Source organism: Sebastes fasciatus, chromosome 6 (assembly GCF_043250625.1).
Source record: "Sebastes fasciatus isolate fSebFas1 chromosome 6, fSebFas1.pri, whole genome shotgun sequence".
NCBI classification, from domain to species: Eukaryota; Metazoa; Chordata; class Actinopteri; order Perciformes; family Sebastidae; genus Sebastes; species Sebastes fasciatus.
This window is the reverse complement of record NC_133800.1, coordinates 21,967,416-21,982,186: the sequence shown is the minus strand read 5'-3', so window position 1 is coordinate 21,982,186 and position 14,771 is coordinate 21,967,416. Positions and strand designations below refer to the sequence as shown.

The following is a 14,771-nucleotide window of genomic DNA, read 5'->3' as shown; positions in this document are numbered from 1 at the left end:
GGCCTCTACAGCAAACCACAGAGGAAGAGTCTTAAGGAGGGATTTATATTCAATAAGACTTCATCTGCTGCCTGCGTTCATTACTACTCCTTTTAATAATAGTTACTTTTTCATTTTGAATACAGAGCATTTCTGCAGCATCACCAGCAAAACACCTGGATCTGCTGTTGGATGGTGGTCACTGATGAAACAGCGGTGAAGAGTGCTGATTAGACGCCCCACCACGAGCGTTGATCCAGCGCTACAAGGCCAAAAGAGACGTAGAGGTTCAGCGTAATAAAGAGAGTCAAAACAAACCGGCGGGCCACTGTGTAAACATCATTTAACTTTGGATAGGTCACTTACCCTCAAGGACCACACGCGAGGTGAAAGACAAGAACCCTTGAAAGAGATTGGTAACGTGCCATAAATCCAGTGCCGATCCGGAGACCAATGGGAGCCAGATAATGAGAGCGTCATTATTGAATTAAGCCTGGTTTAATTAGAATGCTGACTTGATAATGCACACGCTGGTGTGTGTCACAGCAGTGCCTAAGTTCATATAAATAGAAAAGAAAATAATGTAGCCTTGAGGGAATTTTCCTTAGAGGTAATTAAATTCTGCTGAAAGCAATACGATTATCCACTTTTACACTAACAGCGCAGCTTTGTGTGTGTGAGAGCACTTTAATGTGTGTACGTTACAGCCGAGAACATTCTATACAAAAACCATCAGTGTGTTTTACTGCTTTTTCCCCTCTTCGCTTTCCATTTGAGCGGCGCTCTGCTTGCCAGAGTTGCATTTGGAGTGTACTGGCGGTTCACAGAGGAGAACTAAGTGGACATGGCAGCATTTCTCTTTATATACACATCACACACATCACACTTGGTGTAATGAGGACAGACATAGTGGATCAACAAAATATTGTGGTTGAACGAAAAGCATGGATTAAAAACAGTATTACTTAATCTGGCTGTTACCAGGTTTTCCGTGCCTGCTTACTCCATCCAAATGCCAGGTCTAATAGATCAGAAGACATTACGCTGCAGTTTAACCTCACAGACACGGAGCTGGCCTCAACCAAACAGTCTCATCTCAGAGTCACTTATGAGCTGAGGGCACGTCAGTGACAAGGGATAATAAATTATACTTGTGTTACATATGCTAGAAAATGAATGGTCGCTTTAAAGTGGCAGTAGGCAGTATATTTTTGGCATCATTGGGCAAGAAATTCCATAATAACCTTTCAGCATATTGTAATTCAAGTGTTTTGAGAGATAACTAGACTTCTGCACCTCCTCATGGCTCTGTTTTCAGGCTTTAGGAAATCTAGCCCGTGACGGGAGACTTTGACCAATCACAGGTCATTTCATTGAGAGAGCATCCTATTGGCTGCGTTCCTGTCATATGACCGGAACTTGGCGTTCCTTCACCAGAACATTACCAGATGATTCTGAAAACATCTGAGGCGAGAAATAGGCATTAACGTAACATAATATTGATTCATATTTCATCAGCGCTGCCTAGTTTGACCGTTTGGTCGGAGTTCGCGAGTGATTGACAGTCGGCTCTCATAGACAGCAGACCTCAGATCAGCTCTTACTGCTTGTTCTGTTGTCATGTTCATCACAGACCCCTCAAAATGTATATCAATATATATAGCAACCAAATGCCAATAAGTGGTTGTCAATTTCTCAAACTGGTTGCCAACGGCAGCCGTTACTGTCGAGTCCTGCATTCGGACAGATCCAGGCTAGTTGTCTCCTGTCCTTATGCTAAGCTATCAAGCATAGACCCAAGTCTAAAGGTAAACTGGCTTCAAAATGAACAAATCAGTGCAGCCTGCAATATAAAGTGTCTTCAAATTGAGTTAAGAGATCAATTGTGTGCGACCTCTTTATGATAGACAGCAGTCTAACACGTACACACAACCCCTTGCTGAGTCGGGGCTCCCGTGGCGACAGACTTGCAGCAGTAATTAGTGTGGACCGTCATTAGTGGCCGAGAATTCTGGGTCATGACATGTCACAGGATGTGTGTGTACGTGTGTGTGTGTGTGTGTGTGTGTGTGTGTGTGTGTGTCACTGGTACATGCACTAGGTTCGCTGGTTGTATACTATGCCTACCTTTTATTACAGGTTTTCACAATCCCTTACTCAGGACTTTCAACAAATCAGGGTACATTATTTACACGTTTTCACACAAATAGACCTTTTGACTTGTCATAGTAGGTAAAACACAGGAGTTACTAATAACATTAATTTCTCATTTAAGTGTTCCAGTAATCCAGGACAGTGTGACTTAGTGAGGCACAATACCAGGACCCTGAAACTGAAGCAGCTAAAAGGGATTAAGCCATCATTGACTTCATTATTTAAACTTGTGCTTTTGCTACCGTCAAAAATGTGTTCCCAGAAAAAGGCCTATTGTTTCGACGGCCAACACACATAACACATGTTTTCATACAGAAAGCATCCTGTGTTGTAGAGCTGTCCAAAGCTTTTCACTGCTGATGCTGTTGCTGTTATTATAACCTACAAGAACTGTACAACACTACGAAAGTATCATTATCTTCTCATCTTTCTCTATCCATGACTGTATGCTACTGGTTGTTGTCGCTGTCGATGTTTTAACCTGAATGCACAACAGATTTCTATTTCCAATTTAAAAATTAAAGATGAAAATGAAAGACGAATGTTATTATGAATTGTGTTTATTCAGATTTTTTATCAAAATAACATTTTAGTGTCTGTTTTCCAACCTTTTCTAGTCTACTATTGAATGTCTGTTTCCGTTGTAATAAAAGTTGGTGGACTATATAAAAACCACGGAAAACCATGGAAACAACCAAAACCAAATATTGGCATATCTCACACTCTTTTACATTATTTGTATATTAGGTTGTTTGAAATTGTTAAATGTGTGAAATTGTGGTTGGTTATGGTAGTTTTTCGCTTATTTCAGTGGCGTGTCTGTAGTTGGCAGCATCTGTATATAATCCAAAGGCAAGAAGTGTTCTGCAGTTTAATTTAGATGCAAGATAACATGTTTTCAGTCGAGCGTTTAATTTTGTCTCTGATGTCTGAGGTTTGGCCAGACTAAGTGTGGCTTTTTTGTGTGTTTATAGTTTTGGGAAAGTAAATTTTCATTTCAGGAAATGTGTGTAAGTGGGCTGTGGAAAAAAAATAAAACAGTATAAAATTCATATTGGCCAGTCTGTGTCAACCAACCCCAATATAATGAATATGGGGCGGATGGTTTGATTGTGTTTGGATTGTATATTATATGTTTGCTACTGTGCTGGCTGTGCGTGACATTATAAATTAGATTATGTTTCATTTTATGGTATGAAAATTAATTTTCAGTGACCGTACATTTTTGACTGGTGGCAGTTTTGGTGTCAGGCTTCAGTTGAAACCCAACCACAGTCTCTCAGTCCCTCTCTTGCTAATGGACACTTCTGCAGAGACAAGAAGAGGAAGGTTCAGGGAGGAGGAATGAAAGAGAGCATAAGCAGAGAGATCTCTCAGACTGGGAGGTGGCTGTGTCATCTTTGTTGCAATAAGTGCTTTATAAGAGGCCTCCAGACTGCGTGCTGCACTATTCAGCGCTCGGGTCCGTCCAAATAGCTTAACCCTTTCGTTGTAAAAAGACGGAGAGCCACCGAAGCCGGCGGTCCCACTGGAGCCCCCTTGCACCCTGAGCCTGTCCTCCGAGAGTCGCGACGCTGAGTGCAACAGAGGGACTAAACGCCCTCGAGCACAACAGGCACTTTAGCGGCAAATGCATGTCAAGATGTGAATGTGCCCATTGTGCCTGACCCACCGGAGGGCTTGTAGCAGCCACCAGGGAACGCTGCCAAGCTACAAGCCCCATTTACCGCCTGTCATGGAAAGGAGCATCCGTGTAATTGCATGCAAAATATTTTTTTTGTGAAATCATTTTTGCGAACCCCTGATTGAGTAAATCACTCGTCGTGCAGGGAGAGGAGGGCGAGAGAAGCCACATTAAAGGGGGTGGAACGGATTCTTGTCTTACATGTTAGAGCAACAAATAAATGAGTGCAGTGATTTATAGTATGTGGAGAATCTTGCATTACTTTGCTTTTATCATCATACTTTCCTGCCTTGAGGCTAGATATGGGGAGTGAGCTCCTGCATCTGATATGTGCAACCACTTATTATAGAGTATACTGCATTGTGCTTGGGTTACCAGGCTGGGCCAGGGAGTAAGGCTTTGTGGTTTGTGGCCATGTGTGTGTGTGTGTGTGTGTGCAGATTTAGATGCCCAAGTGTGTGACCTATCAGATTTATTTATACGGAAAGTGTGTACGTTTAGTTCGACGTGTGTATGTGTGTGTGTGCAAGTGGTCCAAAAGCTACTAGTCTAAAATTAAAATCTGGGTTTTTGAAATGTCTCTAATTAGAGAGGGGAGGACTGAGGCCTATTTTGAGAGCTGTGGCCATGCACGCCCTTCCCATATGTGTGTGTGTGCACAGGCAAACAGGACAACACACACACACAATACACACTCTGGAGAGGAAGGTCCCCCACTTCTTATTAGACAATTCATCGAGTTCTGCTAACAGGAACCCGTCCATGAAGTGTGTTTCTTGTGCCGTCTATACACAGTTTACTGAAGCCGGGCAACCAGTGAACTTTAAAGACGTAAACAAGTAGCTGCCATGAATATTAACAGCCAGAGAGCTCGAGTTGAAATACCGCCGCCTTACTGTAAAGTTTGCAATAAATTATTGTAATATTTAGAGTCAAAGACAAGTCAAGACAAACCAAATTGGAAAGTTTATGGCTGCAGAGCAGGAACACAATAGTCAGTTTAATCGCCGTCTAAAGTGTTTTTACACATTTAATGAGGCAATTGAGTGAATTTAGCCGTTTCAGACAGTGAGAGGAATGCGGTGTATGCCTGGCTAACATTGTCTCATTGTTCTGTCTCATAACCAGCCTCTGTTTTCTGCACTGCTGGGAAATCAGGCTGCTTTTTTACAAAGGGCTTGGCTAAAATCTCTCTGCCCCAGATACTCTCACGGTGTCTTCAGAGGCATCTGTGTGAAAGGTTGTGTTTTTGTGTTTTCTGTGTGGCCGCAGTGTTTTGATCGAGCGTTTCCGATCTCCGTTACTGCACGTCAACCAGTTCTGAATTTATTAAACAATCATATTAAGGCATGTATTATAGTAAACAATATGGTAGACCAACATGCTTTCCAAACATTGACTTGATTTCAGCTGAAGGATTAATTCACACTGTATCTTTAAACAGCGGTTTACTCCATCAACGCACATTTTAATAAAAGCTTATTGCTTTATTTCACAACTGGCTCTGTCTCTTTGATCGTGGTGGTAAACCAACTCGTACTTACAGGAGGAGCGATGGATAACACAAGTGTGGTGACAGATTTTTAATATCTTGTGGTTCTATGTGACATTAATAGCATACTCAACATTAAAATGGTTTTGGAGTGATGACAGAGAAATTACGAAGATAATTTGTTGTTGATTGGTTTACATGTACTCAGATAATTAAGAGAAGAAGCCACAATCTTTATTGATAAACTAAATACTAAAAATTGGATATGTGAGTGCCTTTGTGTTCATTTATTTGTCCGTTTAAGCTCAGAAATCTGACAGTAAATGTGAAACTGGTAGCTAAAAATATGTGTGATTGACTTGAGCGTTTGTTTTATGATACAGCTGAGAAATGTTTGAAAAAGAAGTTCCTTTCTATGGACGTCTAAAGAAAGATGAGCGATAACCTTAGCATAAAGACTAGAAACAGGGGGAAACCGCTAGCGTGGCTCTGTCCCAAAATAAAACAAATCTACCAACATCTCTAGAAAGTACTTTGTAACATCTCGTTTGTTTCATAAGAACACAAACCAAAATGTAAAAACAATATGTTGTGGTTTCCTCCTGTCTTTATGTTAAGCTAAGCTAACTGTCTCCTGGCTCAGGCTTCTAACAGATAGAAGAGTGATATTGATCTTCTCATCTAACTCTTGGCAAAAAAAATAAGCAAATAAAGGATATTTCTAAAAATGTCAAACTATATCCTATAGAGCAATGGTTCTCAACCAGGGAGGGAGTTTCAGGGGTCCCCAGAAAAATGGGGAATGGTTTATTTTCACTATTTAATTCAATATAGAAGTTAGCCCAGTGTGAATAAGACTCATAAGAGTGAGTATTCTGATCATAGGTGTCACTTCCTAACTATAAAACTCTGGTCTTGATCATGTCTAACAATCAAAATCTTTTCAGATGGAGGTTCCTAAAGCAAAATCTTATCATATGGGGTTCCGTGACCTAATGTGTATCAATTGAGGCGTCCTTGACACACAAAAGGTTGAGAACCACTGCTCGAGCGAGCCAAAGTGAAACCAAAACCTCTGGGTTCTGTTCCAAACCTCATTCAAAATCCCATTTTGTTATAACGCAAAAAAACAATCCAGACGAGTAGCGCGCCTGCTTGTTGTTGCCTGTTTTAGCGGAAATGCTTGTGTTTGGGAAGTAGTGAGCATACAACTGGATACATGAGACTTTGATTATACTGCATGGGTTGTGTGAGAGTTTATAAACGGATGTTTTGATATAGTTTTGCTGTTTTTAAACGCTGCCCCCTCTTACTTAAATTCATCAAGAATTTTCTCTGTTTTTGTATTCTTCGTTCACTGTGGAGGTTCGTTCACTGGAAGGAAAACAAAGTTTTCTTCATGATATCAAGGTAACGGGTTGAGTAATTGATACACAAATGATCATTTTGGGGGTGAAGTATTCCTTTAACAAACCATTTCCCATAAGCCCGAGACCTTTGTGGGTTAAACGTCATGGCTCGAAATGAGCGAGTCGAGGAGTCGCTGTTACCTCAGACGTGTCTGTAATAACGGCGGGACATGATGGTGAAGAAATTTTAAAACAGCAGAGATTGCAGCTAAATCTAGGATGCCAAGTTGTCCTAAAATATGAATACTAATCTAAGACCTATTAGAGAAATGCTGAATACGAGATTGCTCTTGTTCAGTCTGGGCTTTCTATTGTTGTTTCAATCATTTTATGCATCTCTACCCACCTTCTACCTCTGCAAGTAAAGTTGTATTATTCATATTGATATAAGTGGATATGTTTTTGTACATGAATTATCTTAACCCGAGAGTAATCAAAAAGTCACTCAAGAGTACTCAGATTACATTAGTGTGTTCTGTAAATCCAGTAGATGACTGCACTATTGTCATGGTTCTCAAAAGAAAGCATATCCGAAACACACACACACACACACACGCACGCACACACACACACACACACACACACACACACACACACAGAAGCCACAGGCATTCCCACTATAGACACCCATTATCTCCGTCTGTATCCATGTGTTGTCGACCCGGAGCAGGAACTTTGGGGGCCGCTGTGGTCGGACGCAGGGAGAGGGAAGTTAGCGCTGGCAAAGAAAAGTCAAAGTCAGGCATTTTTGGAGTAAGATAAGAAGAGAGCGGTGCGAAAGGAAAAACTAAAATAACAAAAAGCCACTTGGGGGTATGAGATTACTATGACAACACTTTCTCTCTGTTTTTGCCAGGTTTTGTAATATCGCAGCCTTTTATAATCAAGAAACACAACGAGGTGATGAGTGAAATACACATTCATCATCCAGACGGGCGGGTGGGCAGCTACAGTAGGTGTGCGGAGATGTCCCACTCCGCTTATGTTCCCTTGACCTCCGAGGGCACGATAAAACCCAGGGCTTGTGTGGCATTGGCAGGTGCTGCAGCTGAGTATGAGGCTCAGAGTATCCAGTGTCGGGCCTTTGTTTGCTTTTTTGATTTATTGCTGACCGCTGCCCCACCTAACATGTGCAGAGGAGAAGCCGCTCCCCCTCCTCTCAACACCTTTCCCCACATAAATAAACCCTATCGCTGCAGGAATGCTTGGGGTCTAACGCTATATACTATACTTCGCTATTGGAATTCTCCCCGCGCTGATAAGATGACTGTTTAGGATGTTTCATCGACATACTCCCATCTCAACACATACTGACTCACAGACCCAACATAAACCACCGACACATCTGCTGGCCCTTTGGTATCTGTCCGCACATGGGCCACAAGTAAGACTTCGAAGATGTGACTCAGAAAATAAAATGGGGATTAAAAGGAAACGCGGATTCAAACTGAGGCCAATCGATTATACTGATGAGGTGAGCTGCCTTTGAGTGAACGGAGTCACAGAAGACTCATAAACTTCAGTAAATGATAACAGACTTTGTGTGATGGTTGGTTATATGGAACCAAAAGCTATAAAAGGCTGTCCTCTCCATCAAAAGCTCCTGTTAGGATGCCTTGAATAAGCACATTCTCAGGAATCATTTTGTTGTTTGAGGCTCCCAAATAACCTCATCAAACATGCTGAAGGAGTAGTTTGACATTTTGCTATCTTAATGAGAGTGCGATGAGAAGATTGATACCACTTTCACATGCAGTGGGCAACTCCGGGTCTGAAAAGTGAAGCCAATGCAGAAGTGCCTTAAACTTGAATTCTTTCTAATAGCCAGCAGGGGGCGACTCCTCTGGTTGCAAAAAGAAGTCTAACTGTATAGAAGTCTATGAGAAAATGAACTTCTCACTTGATTTATTACCTCAGTAAACATTGTAAACATGAGTTTATGGTCTCAATCGCTAGTTTCAAGTCTTCTTCAACAGAGCATGATGTTCATTTAGTAAATTATGGTCCCATTTTGAGTCAAATAGACCATGAAGCAGGGGATGCTTTAGGGCGTGGCTACCTTGTGATTGACAGGTCGCTACCACGGCGTTGTCCGGTCTGGGAGTTGTCCACGTTTCTGTCTTAGAGCTTTAACCCTTTCACAGTGTGTTTTCAGTTCATGAACGTTACTTGTAACCTTTTCGGTTGCCTAGAAATGCCTTATTCAGCGTTGGGTTGTACTAAGCTCCACCCTCTCGTGTCACTTATGGTTACAAAAAAACAAGATGGCGTGGCCACAAACCAAGAAGGCGACGGCCAAAATGCCGAACTCAAGGCCTCTAAATGTAGTCCACAAACTAATGGGTGACGTCACGGTGACTACGTCCACCTCTTATACAGTCCATCCAGCTCTACATATAAAGCTTACAACCAGGAGACGCTTAGCTTAGCACAAAGACTGGAAACAAGGGGAACAGCTGGCCTGGCTTTGTCCAAAATCAGCCTAAACTGCAAAGATGGCAAAATTAAACAATTTGCAATAATCTTTTACTATCATCCATGTTTATAGTCATAATCATAGTAACTGTAACTAAATCTGTCCAATCAATATGAAGCTACATAAAGACTTGAAGGAGGGGGAACAGGTGAAACTCTGTTTTTTTGTATGTATTAAACAGACAAGATATAATGAGAGTGAGACATAGTGGTATCAATCCTCTCATCTGACTCTAGGCAGGAAAGCAAATAATTGCAGCCAGTAACTGTTGCTTTAAAGAGCAAGCTCGTTCAGCAACAACCTCCCCAGTACAAACTGGAACTTTCACAACTGTTCATTAACAACGGTGACCTTTACTGATAAAAATATTACTGCCCTAGTTGGAATATTTTTATCTTGAACCCCTGACTACCAGCCAGCAACTTGCAAATACTGGGATCAAGTGCACCCGCGCAGGGAGCAACTGTCTTGCATCGCAGCTGTCTTGGGTGAGGGGGCATCAGGCCAAGGACGGGCCATGCTGACCCCCCACCCTGAGCATCTGTGCCCACGTATTCAGGCTGGCACCCACCGCTGAGCCGAAGCCATCAGTCACTGACAACGATGACAACAAAAATACGCTGAGGGAGGAGTACGGTTTTGACTTGGGTAAAAACCACAAGCTATGAGACACCAGCGCGTTCACACATAGACTGCCACTGTACATTCTCTTCATTTGCCTGTTACCCATTAAAACCCAGCTGCCACCACACAGCGCTGAGGAAAGGAATTACTGCTCTGTGTGTTCAGGGGCTTTAGGCTGAATGTGTATGATACGTATCCATTTTTTTCAACCACCAAAATGACAAAAGTTGCTCTTTTACACAGAAAAGACTAATAATAATAGAGACATGGAGCAATGCTTTGGAAGTGAAGCTATGCCGCTACACTGCTCCCTCCTCCTCCTCCCTCTCACCCCAGTGTTGAAGATCTGTTAGTCAGGGGCTGGGGAGATTTCAGTCTCCAGGGGCACATCCCTCTGAACCGCCTGCCAAGCTTCTCCTCTCCCTCCTCCATCCTCTGCTCTCCTTCTTTGTTCCCCCTCTTGGTTCCCTCTTCCCACTTCTTCTACTCCTTCACGCTCAACTTTGTCCTCCACTTCGGCCTCCTTTCAACTTCCGTCATTTATTCCTCGCTCGCCCCTCGACGACGGCACTTTTCGCTTTCACACTCTTATCTATTTTCCCCTTCTCTACCCTTCCGCTCCTCTTCCTCTCCCAGTGATCCAGCTCCTTTGCAGCCGTGCATAATTAGGGCCTAAACACAAGCCTGCGCAGGCTCACATCTGGAAGGAGTTTGGACATGGCAGTTTCCTACCAAGACGACTAAATATTTAGGTTGAGAGTTACTGCGTGTGGATGAACTCATGATAGAGGGGGCGGGAAAGGGGAGAGGAATGGGGAGCTGGAGATAAAGAAAAAAGAGGGAAAGTGGGACAAGAAGACTCATGGCGGAAGGCTGAGAATAGCATGATGCATCATTAAACGCGTGATAAGTGTGAGTTTATAGAAATGGTGCAGTGTATAATCTGACACGCAGTAATGTAATCAAAGCGCAGCGCAGACAGCCTCGACGAGCCAAAGGAGGAGGTGATAATATTAGGACGACTGGTTGCTCCTTTATGGCTGGCAGGAACAACAAACAGTCAACTAATAGTTTTAATAAACAAATCCCCGTTGGGATTTCCCATGAGTCTGAGGGGCCTCAGCTGGAATGTTCACAGGGGCCAGCTGTTGTGCATTACACGTAGCAGCCGGCCCCGGAAGCCCTGGGCCTGGTGTCCGCCAGCCCTTGCCTGCCCAGCATGGAGGAGAGCATTCCTCCAGGCTGCCCCAGGAGACGGGGCGGCGAGGGCTGGCTGTCAGGCCGTCCGATGCAGGGAGAGACCGAGGTGGCGTAGGGCACGGGGGAAGGCTCCCCTGCTGCACCTGGGATACTGTCTGCAGTCTCCGGACGGACTGAGGAATGTCAGGAATAACACGAATATCAACACAACTTCTCACATTCCACATCTGGAGCTAATGTCATGAGCAACGATGGGAGCATGGGCACTTGAGGAACTCACCAAAAAACCTTCAGGAAAATGAACTTTCCAGACACCACAGAGTTCCCGGGCAGGAAAAGGTATACGGTAAAATGGCGGGCGGAATTGTTTGCTCCTCGTACACGGCCTCGTAAAAACTGTATCAGAATGCTAAACATCTGCACAAAAACAACTCAACCAAAATTAGTAGATGGTGGCGTGGGATGGAAGATTATCTTCAATCACCTCGACCACTGCCACCCTAGCCTCTTTTTTTTTCCCCTACGGTTTCCAGCAATGTGTTCCCCAGATGTTTATTCTGCCTTTATTAAGCAAGAAACATGAGGCCCTATAAATGGACTGCTGGCTGGTTTTAGCTCTCCTGGGGCGTAAATCCCCATACTTTACCTCATATGATCGCTGCAGTGGGGCAGTTGAACATGTTTTTTTTTTTACTGTGCCCATGTGCAGCTATGATTTCTTCTACTGGGTCATGAGTCCAGACTAGAGACAGTAACATACTGTGGGAACGAGCCCAGAAAGTCTGAGCAGCTGTGAAGAAAGTGAACACAAAACAACACCCAAAAGATGTGTCACTGATAGATTGGTAGTCCATCCGTCATGAAAGATAGTGTCTTTTGGCCCATGATGTGGCCCCTTTTAAGGTTTGTTCAGAGACAAATAACTGTAATTATAATATATATCACACTAAACTGGCCCAGAATCATAGCTGTCCAGACTCACCAAATAGTTTCAGTGTTTTCTTTCCTCACCATTGTGAGACAGGGTGTTACGGTTTTAAAAGTAGGGAGCCAACCCACCAGTGAAGCACAGGGTCCGATAAGAAATACCCAGAATGTGTTTCTGTTTATTGTAGTTTTTGCAAAGTCAAGTCAGCTGGACCATGTGCGCAGGGCGGTGGTGGCGGGGGTGGGATGAAGAAGGAGCTCAGCTCGGAGCTGCCTGGCTGGATCAGAGTCAAATTTAAAGTGACAGAGTTGTGTCAAAGAGGCAGGGCCGCATGATGGCTACAGTCAGCCTGCCCTCTCACTGATCTTCGTAATGCATCACAGAGAGGCGACGCGCAGCCCCCCACTGCACAGTTAAACTAGATCAAGATGTAAACTTCTGACCTAACAAGCCTTATTACTGCAGCGAGTCCTCAATACAGTTAAACCTGAGGTCATGGGTTCACAGTCATGGGTGTGTGGGCCTGATCCCCAACACTGTACCCTCACTTTGCTTTTTCATTATGCATTCATGCTAATTGCACCATCAAAACTAAACACTCACCCAGTTAAGTAACATGGAAACACTGTGGATCATCAGACAATTATAGGTCACACTTACAAGGAGTAAAGTTCATTTTGAAATAAGATTTGTATCGTGGAAGTCCGTTTACTGCATTGTTTTTATTTATTTGTCTTTTTTTACTGTCTTTAAGACAAAAAAATGTGTAAAGATATTAAAAAACATGCGCTTACATTGTTTGTTGGGAACCTGATCTTCTTATTGATGCGTAAAACTGAAAATATTACGAATTTCTGTCTGTTAATGTATTTTATTTGGTACTTAAATTATAGTATAGACTTGTTAATGTGCGTAAAAGCAAAACTGAGTGGTAGAACACATCTACCAGAAACTTTAAAATCTGTTATTTTATATATGTGAAAATGACTCTGTCACTATAAACTATGCCAGCTTCAAATGGAGCATGATACATTTTTCTCATAGAACTATTTATGGGATATTATAGGAATACTGCTGTCATACCAAGAGGACACATGTGATCTCACCACTCAGTGCCCCCACACACAGCTTGCAATTGGCCTGATCCCAACACTGTACCCTCACTTTGCTTTTTCCATTATGCATTCATGCAAATTGCACCATCAAAACTAAACATTCACCCAGTTAAGTAACATGGAAACACTGTGGATCATCAGCCAATTATAGTTCACACTTACTTTCACTTTAAACTATGCCAGCTTGAAATGGAGCATGATATAACTATTTATGGGATATTATAGGAATACTGCTGTCATACCAAGAGGACACATGTGACCTGACCACTCAGTGCCCCCCACACACAGCTTTGCAGTACAGGCCACAACAGGATGATCATAATATAGTGATACAGCAGTATGTGCAAACCATAACAAAATGTGATTGAAGAACAGTAAAGCTATTCACTGATTTTCCAATCATGCACAATGTACAAGCCTCACATGTGCACATCAGGTCCCAGAATTCAAGAAATACTGCATGAGACTGTTACTTATGATACTTTAGACAGTTGATCAGCAGTAAAGTGCTGTTTTTAAAGAATGCATTATAGTTCAGTTAAAAAACAGCCTATTTAACAGGTTTTCTTTTGTATTAACAGTAAAGCACTGTTTTTAGCAATAACAGGTTAATACTGTTGAAATCCTGCTGTAAATTAACAGCAATTGTTTACAGTGTAATATAGTGATAACAGCAGTAAAGTGTTTCTAGACTCACAGAGTGACGGTCCTGTTGGGCAGCAGGCTGCCATCCGGAGGTTCAGTGAGCTCCTCTTTGCTGCAGCTGATCCGTTTCCCCAGCGCCTGGACGCTGTGCGCTTTGGACCGCTCGTCCGTGCAGCTGCAGCCGCTGGTGGAGGCGAGCAGGCCGGGGCAGCCCTGGGAGAGCCGCGGCTCGGAGGCGGCCAGCAGGAGCAGCATCAGGACCACACGCCGGAGGATGCCAACGCCGGCAGCAAACATTGTCAATTGGGCTGGTGGATGTCACCTCAGCTGCACCCCCGCCTCCAGTCATCCCATATCTCCACCATGAAGCCTTCAGGAGTGGGTGGGAAGAGGAAACAGAAAGGATCTTGAATGAGCTTTTTTTGAATGAAACTTAAAGAGATCCTTAACAATGGACACGCATCATCCGGTCAGTTCAGAAATATTCAGATTTTTTCCAAAGAGTGTCCCGTTATGTCATGGCATGCCCAAACTCCTTTTGGTCCAGATAAATTCAAGGGATGTGTTGAGTTTCATCCAAAACGTCTTCAACTCCTATAATAAACAAGCCCTATAATAAACAATCCCTCTTTTTTCTGACTTTAAAAGTTGTGTTAATTACCTATAGAGAGATTTACATCACTTTTGGGAGTGCCCGGATTACTCTCCCCAATCTCCCACTCCAAAAATTAATCCAGGGGATCCAGATCATCTATATGAAGAAGCAAAGAAAAGAAAAAAAAAGTACATCCTCAAACTTTTCTCAGTTGTTTCGCTGCTTTTTAAAAGTTTTCCTCAGTGTTTTCCAGATCCCAGAGGTCTCCGTTCTCTCAAGGGCAAATTTAGACTAATTTAAAACAGGAAAAAAGTGTTCGGACAAGACTGTGAGCTGGTCTTGATCGGCTCCTGTTTTAATTCCCAAACATCTAGCGGTTTTCGCTGCTCGCCTCTCTGTCACACTCAGACTCAGTTACAACCCAAAGAGCGTCCGTTCAGTCTGCGCTCTGCGCTCTGCTCCCCAAGGTC

At 43.1% G+C, this 14,771-nt stretch overlaps 1 protein-coding gene across 1 annotated transcript in view; it reads right to left on the bottom strand.

Annotated features, from left to right (window-relative positions):
- adgra2 (adhesion G protein-coupled receptor A2) overlaps nt 1-14,202 on the bottom strand; it is a 40,619-nt gene extending 26,417 nt beyond the window's left edge. Inside the window, 2 exon segments of the mRNA XM_074638392.1 lie at nt 13,759-14,018; nt 14,020-14,202. Of these exon segments, the coding sequence (XP_074494493.1) occupies nt 13,759-14,018; nt 14,020-14,055 (296 nt within the window). The 5' untranslated portion in view covers nt 14,056-14,202.
- Nucleotides 14,203-14,771: the final 569 nt, after the last annotated feature.